Source organism: Xenopus tropicalis, chromosome 2 (assembly GCF_000004195.4).
Source record: "Xenopus tropicalis strain Nigerian chromosome 2, UCB_Xtro_10.0, whole genome shotgun sequence".
NCBI classification, from domain to species: Eukaryota; Metazoa; Chordata; class Amphibia; order Anura; family Pipidae; genus Xenopus; species Xenopus tropicalis.
Window position 1 is genome coordinate 139,496,770 of NC_030678.2, and position 15,744 is coordinate 139,512,513.

Sequence of the window (15,744 nt, forward strand, 5' to 3'; positions counted from 1 at the left end):
GCCAACCCATCTTACATCCCTCCTCCCCAGTGCCAACCAGGGGAATTTGCCTGCAAGAACAGCCGATGCATCCAGGAGCGTTGGAAGTGTGATGGCGACAATGATTGCTTGGACAACAGTGATGAGGCCCCAGAGCTCTGCCGTAAGTGATTGATTAGGACAGATATTTCTAAGGGTCTGAATGTAGAATGCCTAGTCACTCAGTACACTGCTAATGAATTTCTCGTAGTCTACTTAATAACTGCAGTGTGTTTGATTACCTTTATCTACAGCACAATATGTTCTTAAATGAAAGAATGATTTATTACTTGAAAGCCATCATACCTTTCATAACCATTTGATGGCCGTGAGCGCAACACATTCCACCATTGTTTTTAATGGAATAAAAATCGATATTTGAGCTTGAATGTGCCTTGGAGATCGATCCAGCTGTGCTCCTGGCTGGATATTGGAATAGATGGCAATGCTTCTGCATCCAGAGGACAGACTTCAAAAGCAGTACTGTGAAACAATATATTCTCTTACCTTCTGTTGTTAAGAGACAACCCGGGCATGAGAGAAGCAGTGACTGTATCTCCAGGCCAAAAGTTACAAAATACGATTTGAATTACAAATTGCTGAAAGAGGTTATCATTTTTTTTTTCTACTTCCCAGCTGAGACAGAGATGGCTTGGCTTTTAGCAGTTAAAGCTTGAGCTGTGAAGGTAGTAATGCCTGTTAACTAAACAGAGGGTAGCCATTCATGCTGCCAGCAGACTTGATGCTGTTACCTTTCTGATTTTAGGATGCATCATAGCACAATGGTTCTGTGAAAGGGGAAATATTTACAATCCATACTAGCCAGCTGTATTACCAAATAAGACCTTTATAAATATATAATATAATTTTGACATAAGATACAACATTTTGAGTGAAATGAATGTAAAATATTTTAGCTGCAATGTTTTGTAATGGATAATGTTTATAGCTCTAAGTTCTTCATACCATGACCAGATATTCAGTTGTTCAATATCAATGCAGGTAATGGTGCACATCAGCCGAAGATAATGAATAAAGCGAGTTGGCCATTATGAATCCCAATAATGTGTGCAAAATTGGAATTTTAATGAAAATAATCCCATCTCTGCTCATTGGCTGTAGTTTTTCTTCTCTTGTGTTTTAGATCTTATTAATTAGATTTTCAAGATTGTCCATGGTGTAATAGAGACTGAATGTCTGAGCAAGATAATTTGACAAGAAACGGTGACTACAAAGGCACACTACATGGGGGATAGCAAATGAGTGTTTGCTGAACTATATAGTTTTACCAAACTAAACTACACCTCTGAAGGTTTCAAATTTTATATCGTATTGTCCATTTTAACTACTTTGCAGCAACATGAATGGCATTTAGCATTTTACTGTCATTTGCAGTTAGCTGATACTGTCCTTGGTATATGTCCAGCATCCATTACATCACCTGTGCAGTCTATGATATCACACATTTATAAATAATTATAATTGGGACAAAAAGATATATAAAGACATGAGGCAAGAGAATGCAAGGTGAAGGACAGGGATGTTTGCAGATGGACAAGCCTTGTGCTGTATAATATTTAAATTAGCAAAGTTTTAGCACTTCATTGCTAAATTCTTTATTTTTTCTATGCCCAGATCAGCATACTTGTCCCTCTGACCGTTTCAAATGTGAGAACAACCGTTGCATCCCCAATCGCTGGCTGTGTGATGGCGACAATGACTGCGGTAACAGCGAGGATGAATCCAACTCTACCTGCTCAGGTGAAGATTAATGTTTATTTCCTGAACTTTGGTTTACTTCTACCTTTGTCAACAGTTTATTTCTTCTTGTAATTATTGCACTGATCTCAAACTTTCTTCTCTTTTTTTTTTTTTTTTTTTTTTACAGCTCGTACTTGCCCATCTAATCAGTTCTCTTGTGCCAGTGGTCGTTGTATTCCCTTGTCTTGGACCTGTGATCTGGATGATGACTGTGGTGATCGCTCAGATGAATCTTCTAAGTGTGGTAAGATCAGTGAGCTTCTGTTGGTGTTTTCATACCAAACTTGGATATTATAAACATTCTGGTTGTAGAGACAGCAGGACTAGTAGGGCAGGGTGGAACCAGTAATAGTTTAGATCAGTGTTTCCCCAACATCCACCAACAGCCCTTTTCTTATGGTGCTGTGATGGGGTCAGGTGATGGATGATGGACAGGCATTTAGATGTTCTTGTATGTAAAAAGCGCCCCCTAAATACCGGGTTATTGACTATAACTTGTTAGGCTTTCCTTGACTCTGAACAACTATATATATGTATATAAGCCCCCCTAAGTACCGGGTTAGCGACTTTAACCTGTCAGGCTTTGTTTAATAACACATATATTCTATCAACCTGTGATAACATATCCATGACTCTGATATCTTATAAACATAGAACTTTAATTACTACAGTCAGTACAATCAAACAATATTATCACAGTTACATTGAATCCTATAGTAAGAGAAGCATCCAGCATACAAGGCTTCTAATAAATATCATATTCTAACTATACTGTGCTACTGTCTGTGTGTGCATGTATAAGGTGTGATGTCTGTGCAGCTATTCTTAAAGGTGTTTCTTCCAGATACATCACCTGTTCCTTGTTCCTTTCTTACTTCTTCTGCTGCTCCACCAAGTGGAAGGGCTTCAAGTTATATCCACTTGCCCTCCATGACAACCAGGCCCCAGCCCCTCAATGTTTGCATGTAAACATCCCGTAACTAGAATGAAACACTGCCCTGTAGTAGTCGCTGTAGACCAAGGGATATTTCCCTTGCCATAGGTCTCCATTCATTTCCAATGACCTGTTATACTGAATGTCACACATAGCTGTCACTGTCCCATGGGATTTCCAAGCTTACCATATTCTTGATAAACCAGTTTTCTGGGAGATGGTCAATATTGTTTACATGGATTCAGTTGGGGAAGGTGACTCTATTCTTTGTTTGTTTAGTGACACCGTCTTCCCAAACATCTCTTTGTTTATTGTTTGTGACAGTGACAGTTGGAAGCTGATTTCCAAAGATTGCTTGGATACCTATCAATGTCTTTTTGACCAATAATATTTAATGAACATTGTCCAATATAACATTGTATATAATTCAGCTCTTCACATTGTAACCATTTAAGCATTAAGTGTTTATCTTAGACCTTGACTTGTCCTGCTGTTGGTGAATTACGGCTCCCTGCCACCAACAAAACCCAACTGTGGAAATCTTGGGAACTGCACATTCAGCAACAATTGGAACTTTCCTTTAGGATAAACCTTTGTACTGCCAATGCAATCTGTTTCCTTCATTAAAATCCTTAATTGCTATAGTAATTGAAGCTGCCATAACTTGTTTAGAGTACCATATTGATGCAGAAATAACTCTTTAACTTTGCTGCCAAATTCTTCTTTTAAACCAATATCTGTGTGGTCATTTAATAGCGATATTGTCCCTTTTCTTTGTAATTTGTAATAAAGCATATTCTACTGGGCAGAATCAGGGTAGCTTGGGCTTCGGCTAATGTGACTTATTTGCAGAGTATAAATCTCATTAGCTGGCAATGCAATTAACACTGTGTAACTGGGCCATGAAGGACTTGGCCATGGGTAGTAGTTGAATCTCATGCTGCCCTGACTCTCCTAGGTAAATGCTACTGAACTGTGTATCAGGGTAGCGGCATGGCCCCCTTCTAAACACCACAATCGGCCGTGTTTGTAACTTCAATGTTTAATTTAGCAGCAGCACAGGTACACACTACATGCTTCAGGCCTAGCACTTTATCACACAGTGATAATGTAGTGTGTACCTTTACTGCTTGAATTAATCTTTGCAGTTCCAAACACTGCTGATTGTGGTGGTTGGGTCCTTACATAATATATCCTACATTTGATTGTTGCAAGGTGGTGCAAGGACAGCCTACTACAATTCCAATCAAGATAGCTGAGAAAGAAACCTAATTTTTTTCACATGTTTTATAATTCTAAACACTCTTCTCTTGCCAAAATGCTTATTTTAGCAGTTGGGACAACAAAAAGAGACTTTCCCAAAAAGTCAACATTCTTTTTTAATAATAGAGTAATAGATGGTTGCAAGTGTATGCAAGAAAGCTAAAAGTTCAGATAGGTTGCAATAAAAAGATGGCGTATACCAGAAACCAAGAACAAGGAAAGGCATCTAGTAAATCACTGGCTAACTCAAGAGGTATTGTACATTGGTTTACCAGTTTTGCTTTACTTCAACAGCTTATCCAACCTGCTTCCCCCTCACTCAGTTCACTTGTAACAGCGGGCGATGCATCAACATCAATTGGCGCTGTGATAACGGTAAGTGTAATATTTTGGATGGTAAAGTCTATAAGCATTTGCTATTAAGTATCCATTGTTGACATTAGAAATGATAACATCCTATTACAGATCTCAGCAATCGCCGAAAAAGACTCGCGAGGCTTTTTCGGCGATTTCCCGAAATCGCCTCGCCGCGTCTGCCATCCCGCCGGCGACTTACATGTTCGCCGGTGGGATGGCAGAGGGAAGGCAACTCGGGGAGATTAGTCGCCCGCGAGCAGGGAGTTTTGCCGCGGGCGACTAATCTCCCCGTGTACCAGAGCCCTAATACACAATTTAGTTTTAGTTGGTATGCTAACAATCTTTTTTGCTGTAGAACAGTGTTAATATATCATTGATGGTCATGCAAAAGAATGTACTGATATTGTACTTACAATCTATACCCAGTGGCAGCCACAATATGTAGCTCTTGGGTAGCATTAGTAGGCTACTGAATACTCATGCTAGACCTGGGATTGAGAATTTTCTGGAGAGCTGAGCTGGAATTCAGTTAAAAGCAAATAAAAAATGCCCAAGGCTTATTGAAGCTCATTAAATAACACAGTCCTAAATCTCCTTCTCCATTGCAGTAACCAATAGCAACCAATCACCAGTTTGTGTCAGTCAGAGTCAATCAAGTAGAAAACAGAAAACCAATATCTGATTAGTTGCTATGGGTTACTTCATAAATTTGCCCCTGTTAGTAAATGGGACTATGTGACTGCACACCCAGTCACACTTTAAGCCCTGGTCTCTGTCTAGCACAACAGCTGCCCTGACAAAGAAATTGGTGTCAGTCTGTTAACAGTTTTTGCATGTATTATACATTAATTGATCATTTTCAATTATTTGTAAATGTAATTGCAGTTGAAAGCAGTAATTTTTCCCTTTTTATGATTTGCTCCTTGAAAATATACTCCCTTTTTTGACCTTGGCTTATTCAGTTGGTTATATAAAAAAGAAAGAGATGCATAAACACTATCTGAACTTCCAGATTTTTTTTTTTTACACACATCTGATTCCATAGATTGAAAGGAAGCCATGATGCTCATAGGAACTATTTCCAGACTGGGACAAGGGTGGGGTTTGGATCATGGGTGTAAAGAATGCCGCTATGCTGCCTACACTACAAAAAAAAAAATATGATTGGAAAAAGTTAAAATAACCAGGGGCAGCAAAAACCTGCTGTAGTTTAAATGCCACCTGAGGCAAGCGTCTCAGCTTGCCTCGTGACAGAAATACCTTTGCCAGACTTAAAGGAACAGTAACACCAAAAAATGAAAGTGTATAAAAGTAACTAAAATATAATGTGCTGCTGCCCTGCACTGGTAAAAGTTGTGTGTTTACTTCAGAAAGTCTACTATAATTTATATAAATAAGCTGCTATGTAGCCATGGAGGCAGCAATTCAAAGGAGAAAAGGCACATAGCAGATAACAGATAAAACACTATTGTATTCTACAGAACTTATCTGTTATCTGCTATGTAACCTGTGCCTTTTCTCCAGCTTGAATGGCTGCCCCCGTGGCTACACAGCAGCTTATTATATAAATTATAGTAGTGTTACTGTAGCAAAAACACCAGTTTTACCAGTGCAGGGCAACAGTGCATTATATTTTTATTACTTTAAAGCTGTTTAATTTTTTGGTGTTACTGTTCCTTTAAACAACCAGGTACTGCTTTCAGTTGTAATTATATTTACATATAACTTCAAGGAACAGTAACACCAAAAAATTAAAGAGTTTTAAAGTAAATTAAATATAATGTACTGTTGCCCTGCACTGGTAAAAGTTGTGTGTTTGCTACAGTAACACTACTATAGGTTATATATAATAAGCTGGTGTAGCCCCGGGGGCAGCCATTCAAGCTGGAAAAAGGAGAAAAGGCACAGGTTACATAGCAGATAACAGATAAGCTCTGTAGAATACAATCGTGTTTTATCTGTTATCTGCTAAGTGCCTGTGCCTTTTCTCCTTTGAATGGCTGCCCCCATGGCTACACAGCTAAATTCTTTATATAAACCATAGTAGTGTTTCTGAGGCAAACACCAGTTGTACCAATGCAGGGCAGCAGTACATTATATTGGAATTTCTTTTATACACTTGAATTTTTTGGTGTTACTGTTCCTTTCAAAACCATTGAGTTGCTGCTTTCATTTTGCCTGTATCTTAATAGGAATATCCTATTTCCTAATTGGCACCTTGCACAGAGATAGGAATCCTTATCCAAACACTTTCTCCGGAATCTACTAAGGGATTTAGCAGCATGTCTGTAACTGAGACACTTGTGGGGCATCATGCCATACCCTAAAGGCATGTCCATTCATTACATCGGAAACTGGTTACATAGTTCAGATCCTCTTCTGTTTTTCATCCTTTGTGTGTGTGTCCTCTTTTTTGTTATTTTTTATTTTCTTGTGCATTTTCTTGTTGTTAATGTGTCAAATGTCTTGTCTTTGGTTGGTTTCTCTGTGTTTCAGAAAAAGATTGTGGGGATGGCTCTGACGAAATGAACTGTCCAAAGCCTGCCGGTTAGTGCATAGATCAACATGCACCATAGGAATTCTAGCAACTAGAATGTAGTGGAGCCTTGTCCTGTGCTTTATCCTTACAGGCAGATTTGATGTTAATTGAATACTAGGTGCCCTATAGTTAAAGAGGGGCCTGTATGTTACATCTCCAGTATATTACATTGGAAATTGATATTGTATGTAACTTCAAATCATTTGAAAATAGTGAAATAAAAAATAAATAAAAGGAACACCGGTTTCTCAAACAGTGCATGCTAACTGCATCCAAGGGCATTAGAAGAAAAGATTTTCTGTTCAAAAACAGTTTTTGAAAATTACAAAAAGAAATACCCATTATTATATTACAGGGCTGCAGAGTCCTTTTTAGTGCAGCAGCGTGACAATGGGACAAGGCCTCATTGAAAGAAGATCAATCATTATTTTAGACACATGGCAGACTATTAGGTGGTTTCTGGAATACAAAGCAGGACTAACCATTCAGATATGGTGTGGGGTTTAATGAACCAACTTCTGCTGAATCTGACACATGCCATTGTGTGTAGTTAGAGGTCGTAAAGGATACTGATCATGGCTATAGAGAATGAACAAAAAAACATTAGTGGATTGAGGAGAATAAAGAAAAAGTAATTTTAAGAAGATCCCTGGCTACACATTTGGAAACAATAAATAATATTCAGTAAATGTGAAATCCTTGTCCCAAAAGTAACATTTTGCTGGCTTTCTATTTATATTTAGGCTCACTAAGGCTTGGTAGGGAGCTGTCCCCACACACGGTGCATGTTCTGATCTATGCAGTCTCTGTGTCTCTCTCTCTTTCTCAGCGTAGATAGAACTTTGGAATTCATAAGCATTTGCTATAACTGTGTCTTGGTTAGGAGGGTATGGCTTTCCTGTTTGCATATGGTTGGACTTTCTATTGCACTTTATCTGTGTTTATTTTCATTTAATTAGATGTGATTTTTTTTTTAAGCCATGTTATTTGTTTTTGACATGCCACCTATAACTATTTTACTGTAAATGGAATTTTTTAAGACATGATGTTCTAAAAGTTCCACCGAGTCCCAAGGATTTGGCCTACAGTAGCCGCACAAGTGACTTAGTGTATGGGTGGGTTATACTGCCAGGTCTAGTTACGGTGCTAAATGACCCAGCTCTCTGGGGTTACCCCATTAATATCCAGCATTGATGGGTTCTAGAGGGCATTATTGAAAGCAAAAATGTTAAAATGGGAACAGGATATTATTATGGGAACATTTATCTTAATAAGACATCTAACTAGTCTGGGCTGATTGCTTGCTTCGGTCATGTATACTGAATGAGACTGGCTGCAAAATGCGTTGCCAGGAAAGGTGCCAGCTCAAAAGTTGGTTTTGTGTTCAGATTTAATTTTTGCTGCTTTTTTTTATTTCTTGTCTTAATGCTCTTTCTGTTTTAGCTTTTTTCTCTTTAACACTAATTTTTCTTCTTCAGACAATGACTGCGGGGACAACAGTGATGAGGACGGGTGTAGCCATTCCTGTTCCAGCACCCAGTTCAAGTGCAACAGTGGTCGCTGTATCCCTGAACACTGGACATGCGATGGAGACAATGATTGTGGGGACTATAGTGATGAGACTCATGCTAATTGCACCAATCAAGGTAACGAGTTAGGCAGTCCCATCAGTTAAAGACCCTTTTTGACTCATTCATACTCTTGCTTCCCAGAAAGATTTCTGTTTTTTGGGAAAACGTATTTTTCTGTTCTCCATTCTGTGCTTAGTAGAAAAACTAAAGTTTGGTCCCTGTTTATTTAGCTACTCGTCCTCCCGGAGGCTGCCACACTGATGAGTTTCAGTGCCGTTTAGATGGCCTGTGTATCCCTAACCGCTGGCGCTGTGACGGGGACACCGACTGTATGGACACAAGTGATGAGAAGAACTGTGATGGCGAAACACGTCCTTGTGATCCCAATGTCAAATTTGGCTGCAAGGACTCTGGTAAGATATTTGTTAAAAATGTACAATTCCATAACGATTTACCCACTATCTATGTATACCCCTACTACAATTTTACAATACATACAGTTAAGCCCTGCATTATACAGTTGTTTTCCTGAATAAGCTAAATGATTAGTAAGTGTCACTGTTTGGTTTAAAAGTAATTAAAACCTGTCTGTCTAGCATCTCATATTAAAACCAAGTGTATTAATGAAGTTGGTCCTTTCTTTGTTGCTAAAACTATGTTTACCCTTTAGACTTTGGGAGGGTTTTCTGCTAGATGTTGGAACATTTGTGGGATTTACTGCCATTTTGATGTGGGGGATGGGGCCTGGTTTGAACCAGTGTTGCAGTTTATCCCACAGATGTTGAGTTTGGTTAATTTCAGGGCTTTGCCCAGGCCAGAATTGTTCTTTATAAATACTCGGTTATATTCTGGGTTGACTTGTCTTTTAAACAGCCAGGTTTAATAGTTAGAAGCATTGTCCACATACTTTTGATCAATAGTTTATATTAAGCTAGAAATCCAGTGAGGGACTGATACACAAAGAAAAAAATGATTTGAAAGATTTCACTGGACAACTTAAAACAATTTGTATGGCCTAAATGTGAAGGAATGTACAGATGCATCAGAAGGCCAGTGAACCATTTGCCTCTCCCCTTTGCAAATCAAACATTTAAAATATCCATACCTGTCAAATGCATGGTTAGATGTATTTAAAAATTATATATTGCATACCTCATATCTGTGCCTGTGGCATACAGGCTGGACAGCCAATTTCTTTGCATTCAGCACTTCCTAGATGTCACTGTACTCCTCAAAATTCCCCTTTCCTTCTAACATCCATAAGTTTGTAGCCAGTGCATGAATATAGGCATCAGACACCCCATTCTGGTGTGTACACAAGATTTTAGGGTGATTCAAAACTTACCATAATAACAAAATACCATAACAAAATGGCACCCTCCTGCTTGCTGTGATTGTGAATTCCAAGACTGAAGAAAACAAGACTGAGAACAGATTGTTCTCGGCATGCTATAAAGCATTGCAATAGAGTTGCAGGCTATATATGAATTCTCTTCCTTTGAATGGGTGTAAACCTACTTAGAGTTTACTTTTGTATTATACTTTTATTTTCAATTCTTGGTGGTTTCTGAGCTATTAGCAATTTGACTACTAACATTCCAGCCATTTTAGACTGCTCATATCAGGTTCTTGGTTCAACAGCTCCCTCTGACAGCCAGGTGCATAGATAGGGTCACTGAAGTGCTGTGCTTCAAAGGGAGCAGTTGAGCTAGTCCTAAAAACTAAAGAAAATTGCCAATATTTCAAAAAAAACACAAACAATATAAAAATTCATGTAAATTGCAAAAGTGCTTAAAAAACATTCTGCATTACTTTACATCAACTCTTATTTTGGATTTAGATCCCTCCCCTTTAAGATGTATGCACCCAAACTAAGCTAGAAAATAGGGTGGCATGGTGACACAGAAGTTGTTTTGGCTACACTAATGTCTGACATGGAACTATATATAAAATACGAACAGAATATTTTTGTCTTTTTTTATACAAAGTTTCCAAAGAGAAGTCTTTCAGGAATGTTCCTTCCAAAACAATTTTTTAATGTGAAGTGTCACGTAGCTAATAAGAGCAAGTGATAATAAGGCCTTAATGCCAACTCAGGGCTGGCGGCATTCACTCCAACTTACCTGTGAGGTGTGATAACCCTGCCTGTGTGTAAAATTATACTATCTAGGGCTGAGTGAGGCAATAATACATTTTCAATACATTTTTTTCTGTATGTGAAAGGATTAAGCATGACCAAAAACATCCATCAGTGCTTTTACATAAATTTGTTATGATGTGAGTTCTTTATCTTCACGACAGCCAGGTGCATCAGTAAAGCGTGGGTTTGTGATGGAGACAGTGATTGTGAAGATAATTCTGATGAAGAGAACTGTGAATCACTGGTGTGCAAATCTCCATCTCACACCTGTGCCAACAACACTTCCATCTGCCTGCCCCCAGAGAAGCTTTGTGATGGGAACGATGACTGTGGAGATGGTTCTGATGAGGGAGACCTATGTGGTATGTATGGCTACTGACTGGTGTCCATGGAATGTATGATGTATAAATTAATTGGAATATATGGACTGCTTTCTGTAGATAAACCTTAAAATTTGTATAATTACATTCTGCTTATTCTTTGATTTTGGACTGTTGATGTGTAGTTTTTTTGGGGGGGGAAAAGGAGCTTAGATATGGCTAAAATGAGTGCATGGAGGGGACTATATTTGTTGTGGCTAGAGGACTGCTTCTCTTTTAAAGACTGTAGCAGGAACATGTGTAGTTGAAGTCAATATGGACATTGTTTGGAATGCGCATGCTCCAAACCGTAACAGAAAATCCCCAACGCTGCACAAGCTGTCTCCTGTTAAACCAACACAGAACTTTTCACTTTGAACACACAGAGAGACACTTATGAGACTAACGGGGGCATGGGATTGATGGCTGCTGTAAGGAGCCTGTGATGGGAGAGAGTGTGACCCTCTGCTTTTCCAGCAGAATTGCTCTATCTACTGTGTCATAGTCATGTTGGCATAGAGTTAGGGTCCCTCACTATGCTTGAGTATAAGAGAACCCAAAGAGTTTTCCCTGCTTGGCTATGATAAGTACGGTACAAGTAATGTGCTACATATACTACTTAGTAGTGCTTTAGTTTTTCAGAAGTTCCAAGCATGATGCATTTCAAGTGATAAATTACCTGAATGCCAGAAAGTTATTTTACCACCTAGAAATGTTGATAGTAAGGGTTCTAAAAACTATTTGTGTATTCCTGGCAGTAAAATGTGTCCGACTATTATGGGCACAGTCAGGGCTTATTCATTTAAAAGAAGCTGCTGTGCAGTTGCCAAGATTTATTTGTTTATACAGCCATGATGGGGGTTATGGATAGTTTTACTCTGCATTTCCCTGTCAGGAGAATATGCTGTAAATTATTTTAGTAGAATATAGTACAGGTATAGGACCTGTTATCCAGAATGCTCTGGACCAAGGGTATTCTGGATAAGGGGTCTTTCTGTAATTTGGATCTTCATACCTTGTCTACTAAAAAATCAAAACATTAATTAAACCCAGTAGGATTGTTCTGCCCCCAGTAAGGATTCATTATATCTTAGTTGGGATCAAATACAAAGCACTGTTTTATTTTTACAGAGAAAAGGGAAATCTGAATTATTTGATTAAAATGGAGTCTATCTGAGACAGGCTTTCCGTATTTCAGAGCTTTCTGGATATCTGGTTTCTGGATAACATCCCATACCTTTACAGGTATGGGATCCATCATCCAGAAACCCATTATCCAGTAAGTTCTGAATTATGGAAAGGCCGTCTTCCAAAGACGCAAATAATTTTTAAAAATGATTTCCCTTTTCTCTGTAAAACATTATCCAGTACCTTGTACTTGATTCCAACTATGATATAATTTTTCTTATTGTAGACAGAACAATTCTATTGGATTTAATGTTTAAAAGATTTTTTAGTAGACTTAAGGTATGGAGGTCTAAATTATGGAAAGACCCGTTATCTGTAAAACCCCAGGTCCCATGCATTCTGGATAAGAGGTCACAAACCTGTATAGTAGTTTACAGTGTCATAGGACCAGATTAGCATGCTTCCTCTGTATGTGATCATATTGTTTTTCCTTCTTTTGTAAATAGATCAGTGCTCTCTAAACAATGGTGGATGCAGCCATAACTGCACTGTTGCTCCGGGGGAAGGGATTGTGTGTTCGTGTCCTTTGGGGATGGAGCCAGGACCTGATAACAAGACTTGCCAGATCCAGAGCTATTGCGCCAAGCATCTGCGCTGCAGTCAGCGGTGTGAGCAAGAAAAGAACACGGTCAAGTGCTCATGCTACGAAGGATGGATGCTAGAAGCGGACAAAGAGAGCTGCAGGAGTTTAGGTGGGTAGCCACATTTCCTTTTTTTTCTCAAGTATAAATCTGTTTTCTGTCTATCAATGTGTGTAAATGTCTCGGAGGAAAGTATATAGGGATGAAGATCCCAAGGTTGTTAGTAGCTGTGGCCAACAAACCCTACTTATTAAAGTTGTCACCATCTCACTGCTCATGCCATGAAAGAGTTGTATCAATAACAGAGAATGGTACATATTATCTTAATATTACTCCAGGAAAGTCATTAAAATAGTAATGTTTCTTTTCATATACATTATAACCACCTTGACCTTATTTGAGACACCACCAGGGTGAAGTGAATATTAAGGAGCTGCAGTATCAGAATTAGGCATTCATTCGTTCGCGCTGCCTGAATATTCTATATTAAAGATGCTAGTGCGTTGAAACCCTAAAGTGTTGCTTCCTGTGTTAGCAATTATTTATAGGCTTTTCATTTCCCTTTTAGCATTTTGATCATAATAAACACTTCATGGTTGCTATAGCTTGGCCTTTATCGTGCAGTCCTGTGATTTAAATTGCAGCCAGTATTAATCTAAAGTGCTAATACAAGGGGATATCCTGATTCCAGTACCTGGGGGGCAGCAGTTTCAACCAAATTAATTTAGTCGACTCTCTGTGTGCCAAAGGAAACAGTGACCCAGCTATTCAACCAGCCCCTGTCCCTCTCGGAGAGGCACAGTCAGCATATAAACAAGGCCATATAATAGGCCCATTGTTCTAGGAAATAGGTGCCAGAATTTGGGCTTTCTGCTTGCTCTGAAGAAGATGCATAGATTTTTTTAGCTGAGTCTCACCATGGACAATAACAGTCTAGTGATCTGTTTTTGCTGTATATCATAGCTGTTGTGAACTGACAAAGGAATAGGAATTTATATTTTGGAGGGAGGAAACAGGCATTTTAGAAAGGAAAAAATATCCAGTTTCCTTTTACACTGGTACTGTATAACCTGCTGCTGTTAGGCAGGAGGTCCCTGACCATTTAGTAGCTGCTGAGGAAAAAAATTTAGGGGGCAATGCAATAAACTACTTTACCCGTTATTGACTTGGACCCATGGTGCAATCTATAAACACATAACAATGTTCCTATTATGCACAAACCCCACTTTAAATAACCACAACTGCAGTACAAACCCAGGACTTCATTTAAGATACAGGTATGGGACCTGTTACCCAGAATCCTCCTGGGGTTTTCCAAATAAGGTATGGGGATCCAAATTACAGATAGACCCGTTAAGTCTACTATAAAATTATTTAAACATTAAATAAACCCAAAAGGATTGTTTTTATTAGTTGGAATCAATTACAAGGTACTGTTTTATTATTACTGAGAAAAAGGAAATCATTTTTTAAAAATAGAATTATTTTAATAAAATGGGTCTATGAGAGATGGCCTTCCTGTAATTTGGAACTTTCTAGATAATGAGTTTCCAGACAATGGATCCTATACCATGAATGTTAAAGAATCTCTAATGTCTGTGGGCCATGTCATACAAAATATTTGATGGATTGCCAGTACTGGGCAGAAGCAGACGGCAGGAATCATAAGCTTAATGGCAAAACTATCAACTTCGCCCGAAATTGCCTTGCAAGTAAACTGGTGGAAAGGTGGGATGGCATGTCGGTGAGATTAAGCGCTCACAATAGCGAAGATTTATCGCAGGTGACTAATTTCCCCATGCTGCCAGGGCCAGTGACCCCTTTAAAAAAAACTGGAAAGAGACAAAAGAGAAATGTAAATAATTCAAAAACAATTAAAAAAAAAAAAAAAAAGTTTGCTAAAAAGAGCACATTCTATAACAAGCTAAAAGTCCAACTACATATTTTAAGGAGAAGGAAAGTTAAAATCATGATTATAATAGCTTACCTAGTACCTTGGGTCAGTGCTTCTGTTTGCACATAACTGCACCAGCCTGGGGTACTTTGGAGTGGGCACCATGCAGCAGTTGTCGTCTTCTGTGTCTTCATTCTTTAATGACACCAGACTGATGCATGCACAGTAGAGTGAATACATTTATTGCTTTTTACCCACCAAGAAGAAGGGAGATGCAAGAAGACAATTTCTGATTGGTGCTCGCAAAGAGATACCCCAGGCCGGTGCCATTTTCTACTAACAGGAGCACTAGCCGTGGCTTTCGGTTATAATCACTGGGGGTGATTATAACTTTCCTTCTGTTTAAAATCAAATTTAAAACTGTTCTGTTTGTATGTATTAATATTTTTTTACTTATATAGTGACAACATGCACATACAGAACATACAATTTAGTCTATTTGATGAGAAGCTGTTTGATTTGGGTGAGACTGTGTGTTGCTGCAATGTGACCTTATCAGTAAGTTGTACTGGAGGCACTAGGAGGTTCCTGTGAACAGCTGTAGCAATATGAATATTCCCTCTCCTTTTCCAACTCTCGTGTCTCATAGTACAAATATTTCCAACAAACCTCAACTTCCTTCTAGCAGCAATATTTTCCTCTATGGTGGTGCACTTCTCGGATAGACTGTTATGTAACTCTGTTTTGTACAGCTCATACGGCACGTAACCACGATTGGAGAGACAAACTGTTAATGATATGAAGCACTAATTCCTATTTTTTTGAGTATTGCTGCTGTATTGTTTATTACACTGCTGTGCAGCCGTATCCACACTGAGAAATATGGCTGCCAATCCCTGCTCACTTCTTGCACTAACTGTATTGCTGGGGGTGGAGGAGTGGGGGCTGAACAAGTTCTGCACAGAGCCAGGGCATGTAGCACAGTGATTGTACATGAAATACAGGATTGGGTGAATATTTTAGGATTTTTACAGACCATAGACTTAAATATTTCAAGGGTAGGAATGCTTGTTTTTAAGATAAGGTCTTTTTTTATTGTATCTTTAAATAATGCCTGATATTTTGTCTTAACCTAAAGA

The 15,744-nt window shown here is 38.6% G+C and overlaps 1 protein-coding gene across 1 annotated transcript in view; it reads left to right on the forward strand.

Moving 5' to 3' along the window:
* lrp1 (LDL receptor related protein 1) overlaps positions 1 to 15,744 on the forward strand; it is a 175,356-nt gene that overhangs the window by 95,383 nt on the left and 64,229 nt on the right. Inside the window, exons 16-23 of the mRNA XM_002939712.5 lie at positions 2 to 142; positions 1,654 to 1,779; positions 1,907 to 2,023; positions 4,271 to 4,351; positions 8,351 to 8,518; positions 8,674 to 8,856; positions 10,745 to 10,945; positions 12,577 to 12,822. Of these exons, the coding sequence (XP_002939758.3) occupies positions 2 to 142; positions 1,654 to 1,779; positions 1,907 to 2,023; positions 4,271 to 4,351; positions 8,351 to 8,518; positions 8,674 to 8,856; positions 10,745 to 10,945; positions 12,577 to 12,822 (1,263 nt within the window). The remainder of the gene's footprint in view (position 1; positions 143 to 1,653; positions 1,780 to 1,906; positions 2,024 to 4,270; positions 4,352 to 8,350; positions 8,519 to 8,673; positions 8,857 to 10,744; positions 10,946 to 12,576; positions 12,823 to 15,744) is intronic.